The sequence below is a fragment of the Formica exsecta genome, unplaced genomic scaffold (assembly GCF_003651465.1).
Source record: "Formica exsecta isolate Colony F162 unplaced genomic scaffold, ASM365146v1 scaffold333, whole genome shotgun sequence".
NCBI lineage: Eukaryota > Metazoa > Arthropoda > Insecta > Hymenoptera > Formicidae > Formica > Formica exsecta.
Genome location: NW_021850582.1, coordinates 824,558 through 838,970, shown reverse-complemented (window position 1 = coordinate 838,970; position 14,413 = coordinate 824,558). Strand labels below are relative to the sequence as shown.

The 14,413-nt window shown below is 37.7% G+C and overlaps 1 protein-coding gene across 1 annotated transcript in view; it reads left to right on the top strand.

The window, feature by feature from the left end:
• Positions 1-14,413, top strand: part of LOC115238337 (putative transcription factor SOX-15) — an 18,121-nt gene extending 3,708 nt beyond the window's left edge. The window contains exons 3-7 of the mRNA XM_029812062.1: positions 7,715-7,937; positions 8,360-8,556; positions 8,738-8,952; positions 9,153-9,459; positions 9,859-14,413. Coding sequence (XP_029667922.1) covers positions 7,715-7,937; positions 8,360-8,556; positions 8,738-8,952; positions 9,153-9,459; positions 9,859-10,421 — 1,505 coding nt within the window. The 3' untranslated portion in view covers positions 10,422-14,413. The remainder of the gene's footprint in view (positions 1-7,714; positions 7,938-8,359; positions 8,557-8,737; positions 8,953-9,152; positions 9,460-9,858) is intronic.

Genomic DNA, 14,413 nt, shown 5'->3' with positions numbered 1-14,413 from the left:
TGTAGGTACTAGCCACCTCACGCGCTATTTATCTTCGCCGAGCGTTTTCGATAGCGATCTTCCGATTCTCGAAGGTTAAATAATTCCATAATTACGCATTTTGAGAAATTCCCTTTGAAAGAACATCTCGATCGTGCTTACCGAAATTATATCGGTTTGAGTGTTAAAAGATCTAATCGCAAAAGGTGGATAAGAAATGCGTAATAAGCCGTACCAAGTTACGGTGACCTTTCGCGATAGCCGCGAGGCGGGATAAGAGATCGGGAAAAGATTGGCAGTCGATTGAAATTAATACGCGCTCGCGCGCGATAGAGAAGTGCGTAAGAGACTACGTTTGAACTCCGAGGGAAAGGCCCACTTTTCTCGGCGCGGTGCTACATACATATATACATATCACCTTCCCGATACCATCCTCCCGCTCCTAACTCTCTCCTCCTCTTCCCCGTTCCGCTTCTCCTCCATCGGGCGGTTCTCGAACAATAGCAGCACCTCAGCACTGCACGGTGGATGAACTTCTGAGACTGGAATCGGCTCTGCCCACTCTGTAAATTGCGTTTTCGTAAAAGTATTCGTAGGGAAAAGAGGTCGGTCGATCTTAAACGGCAACCTACATCCTGCTACACGGCTAAGTGCAGCGTGAATATATATAGGTCTCGATCGCTGATTCCCCGTTAAGCGGAAAGTCGCATCGTCGAATAATATAAGATAAAGCGCGATGAATGACGAAAAAAATTTTTATATAGTACATCTATCGCCAAATATTCTATAAATAAAAAAAAAAACTTTTCTTTTCGATACGTTATACGGAATTTACGCGCGAGTAGCTTTACATGTTTGTCAATCGCACCTGCCAATACATGTAATCGTGATTCAACGGAGCGAAAATCATAAATGCACTGGTCGTAATAAATATTGTATATGTATCATAAACATCGGTCTCTAGAGTAATATAATACGTTAACAAGCCGATACGGATTTACGATGCGTTTAATAATCCGTAACATGTCGCTGATATATTTTTCCTTCTCGTTTGTTCCCCCCTTTTCGCAACATGCTCCAGTTTTGCGAATTAAATTATTATCGTCAAATTATTTACAATGTCTCGTTTTTCGTCTAGGATTAGGATGAATTTTGTGCCCGAATTTTTTTTTAATTAGTTTGATAACGAGACTGCTCTCTCCGTGTCTTCGATTAGACTTGGTTTTTATCCAACTTTTTCTTTCTCTCTCCTATGCTCTATCGGAATTCGACGTACGGAGAAACTTGTTCGCCAGCGTTGCTCGATTAATCCGAGACAAGATCGGCCTCTCGTACGATCACGAAACTCATTTGTTCCTTTATACCATCCGCTCGCGAGCGCGCGGGTCCACCATGCATTAGTAAACTTGTTTCGATCTAGCGTATGTAACCCTTTCGCCTATGGCAGAGTCCGGTCGAAAAGCGACCGTGCAGTGCCGAACGTCTCGTACATAGCAGCATCCAACCGCGCAAACAAGATTGCGGACAGTTCTTATCATCCAATTTTGATAGTAAAATAATTTTGCTTGTAAAATTCAATTTGCAATGAGATATTCTTTATTAAAACTATCACATTTTTATATACTATATATAATAAAATCAACTTTAAGAATAGTTTTTGGAATAATAACGTTGACGATGAATCTCTAAAATATAATCTATTGAAGTTTATATTTAAATCGGGCACGAACTTATGCAATCACCTGATAGTTTAAAACACACAAGGATACATAAATACAGTAAAATATCTGTTTATTTTATCTTACTCGAATGATTGCTATTTTAACATGGAGCGATTGTATGTTGGATCGGGTGACTTAGTAGCGAAAGGGTTAAATTGCCACCGTCCTCATAATCGATCGATTAATAAAGTTGTTCGAACCGATTTAATTCTCGTAAATCGAGCACACGCAGCGTTTACGTTGTAAAAGTCGCGAGTTATTTAAAGTTACGCGTAATCGTTGGTACTTTTTTCTATTTGCTAAACCGCTGACCGGCCGGTGGTGGTTGCACCTGGTTAAATCTCTGCGAGCAACCTCTTTATGCACGCTTCTCTCCCTCCGACCATCGTACCGACAAAGTCTCGGCAGAGTCCGGCATTACGCGCGGACAGACGGAGGAGAGAGAACCTTCTTTAGTCGTAGCCGCTAGTAGGCGATGCGCGGCATAACGAACCGTGAGACAAGATCGGGACCAATAATTGCACATACATATAAAATGAGCCCAGGCGAGGGAAGGATCGTCGAAGGAATGGATAAACGGACGCGGACGTATACTCGAACACGTGCTGTTACGAGTGCACGCACAGACATTTCTGTACATGGGAGACGATAACGCGTATAACGATCGATCGGTCAATATAAGTATGAAGCGAGACAAATCCTTCTATCTCTCTCTCTCTCTCTCTCTCTCTCTCTCTCTTTCTCTTTTCGAAATCCAAATTTTGGCGAGAAAAAACGCGTCTTCTCTAAAATTAAATTATTATTCTCGTAAAATTTCGACGATATTAAATTATCACGTTTCGCGCGCGTCACCCTATATCTTACGCATGCTTTGTATACATTGTATCCGTATATATACGGTCGCGCGTACATATGTATCCGTCTGTAAGAAGGACGAAGGAACCGACGGGTTGGCTAAGCTAAGGCAATAATAAGCCATAAGCGCGGTCTCTGCATAGAATGCCGGGTAATGAGGTGGAGTCGAGAGCGGAGTCTGGCCGCACCCTTACCTTACCTTACCTTCCGACGACGCTTATACGATCGACCCACCTATCCTTGGACGACGACCGACGACGATGACGATGACGATGACGATGACGACGAAGACGAATCATGATTGCAACATGTATCCTCGCTCGGTTGCGAAGAGATAGAAATAAATTATTATATTTATGAAAATACACGTGGTACGACAGACAGACGAGGGGGAGGGGAAGAGGGAGGAGGAAGAGCCCTCGAGCATTGACGTGGCGTTGTAGGCGATTTATCGACGACTACGATTTTTGTCCTCCCGGATGATCTCCGGCGCGGATCATCCGCACCACGCCTATATCCCGGGTCGGTCAGAAAAATGACAGATGGAGTGATATGATAATTTGTACGACGAACGTCGACGCGAGATAATTTTCATCTTACGTTAGAGGGGAGAAAAATTTTTCTTTTACCTTTGTGCGTATTTTACGCGAGAATTGATGAAATATATTAAATATTAGAATCCGGATTTATTATATTCATAGAACTTGTTATAAACGCGAAATCGCACGATTTATCCGCCGAGATTTCTCACGCCGATTGTCAGTCATCCCGTAACTTTCGCAAAGTTCGGCTGAAGTTTACGGCACGATTATGATGCAGTCTACGTCCGTCCACGTAACGCGTACTCTCGACAGGAACGTGTCACTGTCTTTCTGTCTGGCAGTGCGGAAATGTTTCTTTACGCGGTTTCTTCGCAAAGCGACGCGTCGTTCTAAAGAACAAGCCGCGACTAACATGCGGCGCTTTTTCCCCGATTCTTCATCGAGGAATCCGAGAGACGGACGTTTAATGTCCATCTCTCTTTCTCTTCCCGAATCGTTTCATCGTTCTCGAGAACGTGTGAGAGAAACCGCGAGGTTCAAAGCAAAAGGGGTGTTATAATTCCTTTTCCTCCGCGTCGTCAAGTACCTCGAAACTGCTCGTTGCTTTACGCCTCCTTCCGAGTTTCGAGATACTTCATTAAGATCGCACGCACATGGCGATTACCCCTGACAGATAAGTCTTTCTTTGTGCCGAGCTGACGCGCATGAGTTTCTTTCTCGTCGAGATTGTCCCCGAAGAGGCGAGACGTCTCGTCCACGTGCCAGCTATGCTCGAATCGGTGTCTGAATGGCTCGGCGTACATTGTATGTATCCTACCTACCTACGAACCTGTCCGATGTCTTTGTCCTGAAAGTAACTGTCAAAGTGAACGTCATCGTTTGAGAATCGCCACGTAAAGGCAATTAAATTCCTGCAAATTTTTCGAAATCTCCGATCTCGTTCCAAAAAGTTTAGCAGCTTAATTTTTTTACAAGTCAATTTATACCTATTTCATATCTCTCTTTCTTTTTCTCCTTTTTTAAATTTATTTTTCTTCGAATCTCTGGCCGAATTTGAGAAAACGTTTCGGAAATGACAATTCTTCGCGCGATCCTTCCTTTTTATATACAGAAAAATGCCACGCTGCATCATCGATGCCGCGCATCTGTGTATAAAAGTAAACGCGTCGGTGTGTGCGCGCACAACGCCGTCGGGAGATGAGATACATCACGGGACCGGAGACGTATTATTAATGGTGACAGTGGGCGACCCAGGTTGGGCGGGGTGCGCGCGATGCGGTTCCACCGATGTGGGCCTCGACTCCGGCCCTCTTCTTCGTCTTTCCCTTCTTCGTCTTCTCTCCGTCTTTTCCGTTGCGTAGACGCATCGTCGATACAACGCGTCGTATTTATGCGCGTATCCGACGCGAATTTGGAGGCGCGTCGAAAACCGTTTGGCGCGATAAAAAGGCTGTTAACATCGGCGCTTTCCTCGAACCGAGCGTGTCAACCGAGCGATCACTGTTCAAGAACGAGCCTCGATAGATTTACGAGCGTGCTTGACGCTATACTTTACGACGGCTAGCTCGCGCGAGGAATATTTTAATCCGGTTGTAAGGAAGATTTATCGGGTATCGTGCGTAATTAAAGTCATGGCGGGAGGATTACGAGCGTTCTAACTCCGGCGTTAATATTCTAAATGCCGCGTACCAGAAGTTTCTCGCTCGATTCTGCTCGAAAATGTCACGTGCCAATCCGCGCGAGTGTCTGCATTCGCGACCATAACGAAATTCCCTGGACTGATGCCTGGACAGAAAGAAGGAGAGAAGAAACGGCGGAGTTTAATCAAAGCCGGCGGCCGGCCGAGTGAATTACCGACGACCGCGTGCATAAATCACCGCGGAATCGTTAATTAGGCGGTAGAACGAACGAGCTTTCTGGAAAATGTCAACGACTGGCAAACCGCGGCATTCGCCGAGATTCTTGCCGCCGTGCCGCCTTCGTGCACGAGTGCGGCAACAGACTCGATTAGGACCTTTTGACACGCGTGATTTCGCTCACGATCGAGCGATCGCAGGAATCTCGTAATTTGTCGCGATGCGCGACTGCTAATTTTACATTCTCCGTTAGATTCACACCAGATAGATCCGCGCGAATCGATCGAAATTGCGATACGACAATTCTATATTAGCATCGAACATTCTTACGAAATATCCACGTGCGCGAAGCGCGACTTGATAGACCGAGTGTCCACGAAAGAGAGAGAGAGAAAGAGAAATTCAGAAAAATATCCGTGCCAAATTAAGAGAGCAGCGTTATTTATCCGTTAACCGATTACACGCGAGGATCGAGCAAAAAGCTCGACAATTGTATAAGCGAACGATCCTCGACGCTCCTAATCCGACGCCGCCGTCCGCTTTTTGCTCGAAATTAATGAAGTCGTCCGGCTCGGTCTAAGCGCGGTAAATTAGAGGTACACGCCAACCATTAGAATACTTAACGAGGACATCACGGTGGGACGCGGCGTGCGAGGGTGTGATGATGAATCATCGCCGGCTAACTCACCACGAGCGCGCGCACGCCCAGGAATATTAAATTAAGTTTACTTATTGTTAGCCGAAAATCTCATTTGTGTCCCTTTTGTCGTGTGGAGTCTTCTAGATCTTTTTTTTTCTCGTACAAAGAAGTCGAATACTCGGTTGGTCGGGAACCCTGAAAAAAAAAACAAAAAAAAAAAACGAGGAGTCGCTTGACGGGAAAAAGAAATTGTGCTGTGACAAAAGCGATATCCTTTTGCGAATAACTCTTTCTCTTCCGTTGTCTCTCTTCACTTTCCTTTGTCTCGTAATAGCGTTTCGAGAATACATATATATATGTATATATAAAAAAGAACGCTCTTGCAATTGTTCATGACGTTCATTAACATTAAAGAATAAGAATGGACGCGGGTCTGACGTGCCAAAGTGCGATTTCTCTCTTATTTTCCCGCCCCTCTTCCGGTGTCCTCCGGGTTAGCGTCTCTCTCCTCCGGAGAGTTGAAATATACAAAATGAAATATGAAATAATGGTTCGTGCCTTGTGGCTGGCTGAAGGCACGGGCGCACCCATATCTACGCCCCCATGCACCTATGTACCTATACAAGATACGTATATACATATACATCTGTAGATATATATATATATATATATATATATTTACCGACATAATCTCGCATTTATAATTCTATATTTTATTTGTCCGCGGAGGAAAATAGAAGGATCTTAATTTTTATTTAACGAAAGATATCTTCTGCTTCTATTTACATCGTTGAATATTGGAAATAACCGACAAAAGACGCTTGCATGAATAATTGATTATAGTCATATAGGCTTCGACCTAATTCCGTTCGATTAAACATCGGAGAAACAGACATTCGTGCGAGAGAAAACGTAATGGGGACCACTCTTACACACATATATATATATATATATATGTATATGTGTATATATGTATACATATATGTGTATGCCGTATATACATCCGCCTCGCGCTCAATTTTTTCGTTCTTGTCGCGAACATCTTATGTTCGTATTAACCCTATGCCTCGCTTAATGATATTCCGGCCTACCATGTTGGCATATTGAACGCAACTGAGGCAGATTCCAGGCTTGGTCGTCAGACCAAGACCCGCCGCCGCCGACCAAGCCCACCTGTAATACAGATACGTGTGTATCTGTACGTACGTACATACGTTGTGTATATACGAGAGACCATTTCTGTGCTCGTTTTGCGCCTCGTATATCGAGGCGACGACAGAGAAAGAGAGAGATAGGGGCTGTTCTCTCGCGGGCCGAATTAAGCGCGTCGTTAGCTAAAGGGATCGACCGACGATTTTATCAAGATTCGGGATATCGAAATGTATACACCGGGGGCTCGCCCCATTATTGTCGAGCAGCGTAATTTATCGGAGTATTTACGGACGCGAGGATCTCTCCCGCGAGGATCTCACCCGCGAGGATCGATATATTAAAGCACGTCGTAACTTTGCGCACCGGCCAACATCTTCGGACGTTTTTGCCCGATGAATTCATATTTGGAAAAGGGGCATAATACATAACAATAACTACTTACTTACTTACTTTTATCTCTTTCTTTCTAATGTATTTCAATGTGGAAAATTAATCTTTGATTGAGCAGGATTTTAAAAATATTCATGACAAACGTATCATTATTACAAATACGATGACAATATTTTAAATAGCGAGAGAAAGAGGTAAGTATATTACAAATATAAATTTAATTTTTTAAATAATAATTAATTTAAAAAAAATAATCAGATTATTCTATTTTTATTTATTTATAAATGTTTATTAATTTCATTATTGCCAATTTATACAGTTATAAAAATACCTTAAAATCTCATTATTCAAATATATTTTAATATTACATTAAAGCAACGAGATATATAGTGTACTCTAATAAAATATTGTATTATATCCTTTGTATTTCGATTGTTTATGCGGCACGCAGAGGGAATCCTGCCACGACTGGTAAGAATCATGCTGTATGTACCGTGTGTCGTTTAATCATTTTCATGTTTCCGTTTGTTCCTATGTCTTGCGTTCTTTATTGAACATGTTTTTTTTTTTTCCTTTCAGGAAAGAAATGGCGAGGACTGACGCCGCAAGACAGAAGGCCCTACGTCGAAGAGGCCGAAAGGCTTCGGGTCATACATATGCAAGAACATCCGAATTACAAGTACAGACCGCGGCGTAGGAAGCACGCGAAACGGACACCCGGTGCACCGTCCTCGCCTCCCTCGGCGACCAACACCGCGGGCAACAGGTCCAACCCTACCGGCCCGACGATTCATCATTCCATGTAAGTCGATATTGGCTCATACTTTCCGCTAATGAAGCCACGTACGAGTAAAACAGCCAGTTAATTGAGAGATCTCGGTAAAATTTAAATGAAGCGAAACACGTTGACGACGATGGCTCTTATCCTCTCGACATTGACATTATATTATCCAGATTTAGCAATAATTGAATTTTTCAAACATTCATCTCGATGAAGAAATATGCATTGACAAGGTGATTAATAAATTATCTTTAATCTTCATAATTCAGAAATGATTATGATCTCTATGCTTATGTAACATTTAATTATGCGTTTTAGCGCGTAGATTCATCTTCTAAAGTATAGAGACATTTATGAATCACCCTGTCTCATCATATCATGATATAATCAAAGTAATAACATTGTATTCCACAAATGTAATGCATAATCGAAATGCATTTAAGGTCCAAGATGGACAGTTACCAGGGCATACCTCAAATCCCGTGGGGTGGCCATTCCCCGATCTCATCCTTATACCATCAACAGCAGCAGCAGAGTATCCAGGAATACAAGTCGGAAAATAATTCGCTTTACGGCAGCCCGTACACGCCCATCATTCACACCCCGGACATATCTCCGGTGGCGAGTCCCGAGCCTGACGGTAAGAATCTTTAAAGCAAAAATAAATCGAATGCTTGAATAAATTTATTCGAGAATTTTATATTAAATACACATATTAAAATTTATATATAAAATATACGATACTGTAAAATAATTAAATTATTACCAAGAGCAATTGTACAAGCCGTCGCATACATAATTGAAATGATTTAATCGACCAGGTGACGGCGGCCATCTATCGTCTGCTCAGAATCCGGATCCGGAACGAGATCTGATGGAAGGTACCTCGAAGCAACACGGAGATATGACCGATCAGAAACGATACACCTTTATGAGTAGCGACAATCAATTGCACACTGGTCACGCTAGCAATACTAACGTATCGTCATGTCAAAATTCCGGCGGTTATACGGATACTTTAACATATAAAAAATCCGTACGTATTTTACATATATCTCTGACATTTCTACGATGGCTATAATTTTCCATCTATAAATTATTTTATCATTTTACAATGCGACTTGCAATTTTAAAAACAGCATAACATATACAAATCAATTAATTTTCTTAATTTAATAAATTACATGAAATTTTCTCTTGAATATAACAATCTCGAATATTTCTTGGTTTCATTAGGTGGGTTACTTGAATTTTGAGAGACAATCTACGAGCATAGCCGCGGTGGGCATTGCAAATGGTATGATGGTATCGTGCAACAAGCTACGCTCCGGTTTTGACAACGTTGGCTCCGTCACGGGCACGTTTTATCCGCCGGTCGCCTCGCCGCACGATCAATCTTTGCAGCATTACAGCGGCACGCAATCGTCCAAGAGCGCGACGAACTATTCGATGCAGTCCACTGTCGAGAGCAATTATAATCCGGTCCAATGCGCCGGCAATCGACAGCAGTCCATAGGGATTCGCGGAGCCGAAAGTTGTTCCGGTAATGTTCTTTTCTCGTTTACTCAAACGTCTCGTTTACGTCAAATTTAGAGATTTGTAGTACTCATCTAGAATCAAGAGATACGACAACGGATCCTTTACAAGAAAAATATATGCTTTAAAAGAATTTTGAAAAATCAATAATTATATATCTTTTTTTAAATAAAATTATTTTTCTCGGGAACCACGTATGAATACCAAAAAAATACTTGGATTTTCTCAAAAATATGTATAATTACCGAATTATATCAGAAAGAATTACAATAATTCTCAAAATAATATAAAATGTAATTAATATTTTTAAAAAATATTTTTGAAGCAGTCTATATATATACATCTCACGTATTTGTTCGATTCTATTATGCCATTACGTCGTTATTTAACTTGTAATTTGTTGCAGGCACAGTGACGCACCGATACCAAATGCCGCATCATCAGGAATATCAGACGGACTCGAGCAGCGCTCAGCAGCACACGATTCTTGGCGGCCACATCGATCCCGGCATGAGTGCTGAGGAAGATCATCAGCAACAGGCATTACAGTTGGAAAAGTATTTCAAATATTCCCATCCGACGAGCGTGGCACACTCGAGCCTGTCCTCGCAGAGTATGTTGGACAGCAATCATAACTACGCCAGTGATCTACGCTATTACGGGGCACCGTCCCAGTTGGATATATCAAACTCTCAGTGCATCGTTGACGATCAACAGAGCAGTAAGGACGCTCGTTGCTCTAACGTCGCGATCGGTCATACTATGGAGCAGTATCATCAACAGAATCTAGAAGTGTCCAAGTATCCGGATCATTCGGCTTCGCAACAACAGCATCAACAGCCGCAATCGCAACAGCAGCAGCAGCAGCAGCAGCAGCAGCAGCCTCAAAATATGGAACATGTGCCCAAGGCTGACGACGATTTCAGTGTTATACTTGCGGATGTGCGCAAGACTTGCTACAGTAGCTAGTGTTTCTTCTTTTACGGATACGTTTTTGGGATTGATGGATTGACAGTTTTGATGTGAGGACAGTTGTTTTAGATCGTGATAGGAAAGGACAAGAAACGCTTGTAAACGTTTTACGTCATCGTGCTTGGTGCTACCCAAAATATATCGAAACATTTTTATCTCGCGATAGAAGGTATGTTCTCTTCTTGTCAACTTCAAAAGTAATATTTTAATTCTGAATCTTTACAAGTGAAAGATATTGATTTGCAACTCGATTCATTTAATTCTGGCATGGGCAACATTTAATTTCGCAGTTTTTATCTTTTGAAATTTTATCTATCTTTGCATATCTCTGTGTGTATAAAAACATGATTTTTCTTATAGATTTCAGTTCAACTGAAGTTCATTCACATCGAGTCAGTAACATATAATTATCATCTGTCGAGCTGAGATAAATGAAATAATAAAACAAAACTATAATATAAAATGTTATAAATGTATAATATTAATAATATACTTAATATATTGGCCAATGTCAATCATCAAATTTTTTAATTACCGTGCATGTTATATTTTATTTTATTTGAATTATACAATAAGATTTCGTTGGAGAAAAATTTTAAAAATCGCTGAAATAATTATCTATATTTTTATATGAACATAAACAACTTAGAGGATCTCATATAAAACGTAATGACAGGCTGCTGGTGCACTGCTAATCTAATGTAGCATAAAAATGCAGAGAGGATTGTACACTTCTGTAGATGTCACTTCCGTAGTTCTCCATTATCAAAGGTAATATAGTAGCAAAGATAATAGCGATAGCGAGAGATATTTTAAATTTATATTATCAAATTAGAAAATTTACATATCAGAAAATGTTTTGCGTCAAAAAGTATTCTCATATATTTTTACTCTGCAAGATAACAACATTTATTTTTATTAAAATCAATTATCTGAAAATTTTTTATCATCCAAAAAATCTACTTTTAATATAGTGTGTAATAGAGATATTTTTAACATAAAACTGAAATGTATATGTTCTTGTTGTATAAATAAATTGTTTTCTTCCTCATCAGGATGATATTTCTAATGTGCATATTGCACATTAAATTTAGTAAAAATATGAATGATGCAAAACATCTTTGATGTGTATAGAGATGTGTAAAGAATTTTGGGTTAAACTAAATTATTACTATTATTATTTTGCTATTAATAATTAAGATTATTATTAATGTATCGTACTTAATAGAACCAATTATGAACGAACATTTATCTGCATATATTCTTTTACAAAAGAATATCCCTCTACAAAAGATATGATAGATTTATTATCGAATTTATCATTGTTATATATTGTTTATTGTATTGTAGCACACATATGATAGATGTAGCATATGTATGACACGCATACACATATACATATATTATATTACAAAGTATTATATGCTCCTCATATATCCACACTTCAAAATGAGAAAATTTCCATCAAGAAATTTGATACACGATAAATTTACGGTGAATCTTTTGAAAAACTTTAATATTTTTTTGTATGTGCGAAATAATAATATATTGTACAAGGAAATACATTTTAATTAAGCATGTACCAAAAATAATATTTTACGGGATAATATTGTTTCAAAATTACGCATCATTAAAACACATTTATGTGTATGTATATCAATTCTTTTTATTAAATATATATAAAAAATATGTGTATAAGATACAACATTACATGTAAAGCTGAAATCATACATAGTGTAGTAATACCCATAAATTACATCAAAGGGGGTTGATACAGAGTGATTAAACATTGATAAATATTTTTCATTTTTCATATATATACACATAATTGTGCTTCTAATATCTGAGAAGTTCTCATAACTCGAGTGTATAAAACCTTTTTTATTACACATACAAACAAATATAATATATTTATATTAATTAAATTACAGGCACATCAAGAAAGTAAATATTAAATAAATCATTATAAATATTTTTTATAATCTTTCATTTATATAGAGAAATTCTCTCTTATTGCACATATCGCCCTTTTCTATTATTTATTATGCATATAAAGTTATCTAATTATTAAGTTATTAATTGAAATTAATCTTGAAGGCTCTGCTGAATCTATATACATATTTCTATACACAAATAGTAATATTGTTTTATATATTCACAAATTTATTCTGTCACATGTTTTATGTATTAATCCCCATTGATTTACACATAACTATTTAACAAAATTGTGCGATGTTTACATGTTGCTTTACTATTGCAATATTCGTATAAATGATGCCAACATCATCTAATGCAAATTATCATCCATAACATCCATAGCAGAATCGAGATTTTAATAGCCGAAATAAAGAAATAAAAAATGGATTTACTAACAAAGTAAAGATTTTCTCATTTGAAGATATAGTCCCTTAAAAGTTGCTTCTTTATTTGAAAATTATTACGTAACATTTTTTAACTATTACTTTGTCACTTAGTAGCTTTTTAAATTGATTAGTAATAAATTCGATCATTAGAATCTTATTTGCCTAATCCCAGCTCTGTTATCAATATCATGTGTCATAAATGTCTCGATTTATTGCATTGTTACGTCTTCTATTTTCACATCATCATAGTTGCTGTGACTAAATGACACCAAATACCGCTAGATATTTATTATAAATGTTTCGCAAATGTCGGATTACAAGCGTAAGTATACGTATGTATTCTCCCGTATTTGAACAATTTCTTTCTTATTATAAATGCAATGTATACAATGTATAGATTTTTATGCTCAGAGAGCATAATGGTTTAACCATTAAACATTAAATGGACAGATTTTGCAGTCTTGTTCACAATGATTTACTAAGTAATATTCTCTCATTCAAATATGCAAGAACATTTGTTACAGATTGTTGATATTCAAAGTATCAATTAATATTAATACTAAAGTATAATTTAATAATATTCTTATAAAGTCTCGGATATACACATACATACAATGCTGCAAATCTTATATTAACTGTACAGTTATTTCAACTATTAACACAAGAATTTATATGTACACGCCTAGATCATTGTTAGATATTTATCGTTTTATCGTTATTGTGTCTCTGCATATGTGCCTGCATATAATATATACACAATTAGAACTTATAATGTACACATATACAATGTATAAATGGCAGCTTTACAAATCATGTGTATAAAACTCTACGTACAAATTATCCTCATATTCCTGTTTGTTCAGGTAATCAAACAAAATATTTCTAAATTTTCGAATGGATTATTTGTAACATATAATCATGAAGAATATTCTAGATTTGCAAATGAAAATTAGTGGGTATTATTACTGGAATGGTTTCACTCTCGTCGTAGGTATAAATAACATAATAATCGGGAATGTATGTTAAATAAATTTAATGAAAGGAAAAACGCATTTATAGAAAACTTTTGGAATATATAGTAATTGATCACAGAAAACAATGCTCTATGTATGTATCTTTATATGTGGATATGATTTGCATTTTCTAAACTTTCTATAGAGAAAGATTAATTCTACAAAAGTAGAATTAGGAATAATATATTAACATATTTTATTACAAATGTTGGAATGTATTAAACACTAAAATTCCGATATAATTTGGGCGAAGAAATTACAAATATCCACTCTTGTAGATATGGAAAAATGTTACAAATATCCATTCTTGCAGTAAAATATATATCTACATAATTATATAAATTATATAAATCATATATAAATTATATAAATTATGTATTTGATATAAAACTTCCACCAGAGACAAAATAGAATAAAAATTTTAAATATTTAATGACTTTCCCCTTTGACTCAAATTAAATAAAAATTGTCGTATCTCCTTACCATAAATCCTTTTAGAATATGGCTTATATTTACCGTTATACATTTTTTTCCAGAGACCCAGTATATAAATCTAATATATAATGCAAAAATATTTTTGTTTCATTAGCTTTGGTTTTAATAATAATTATAT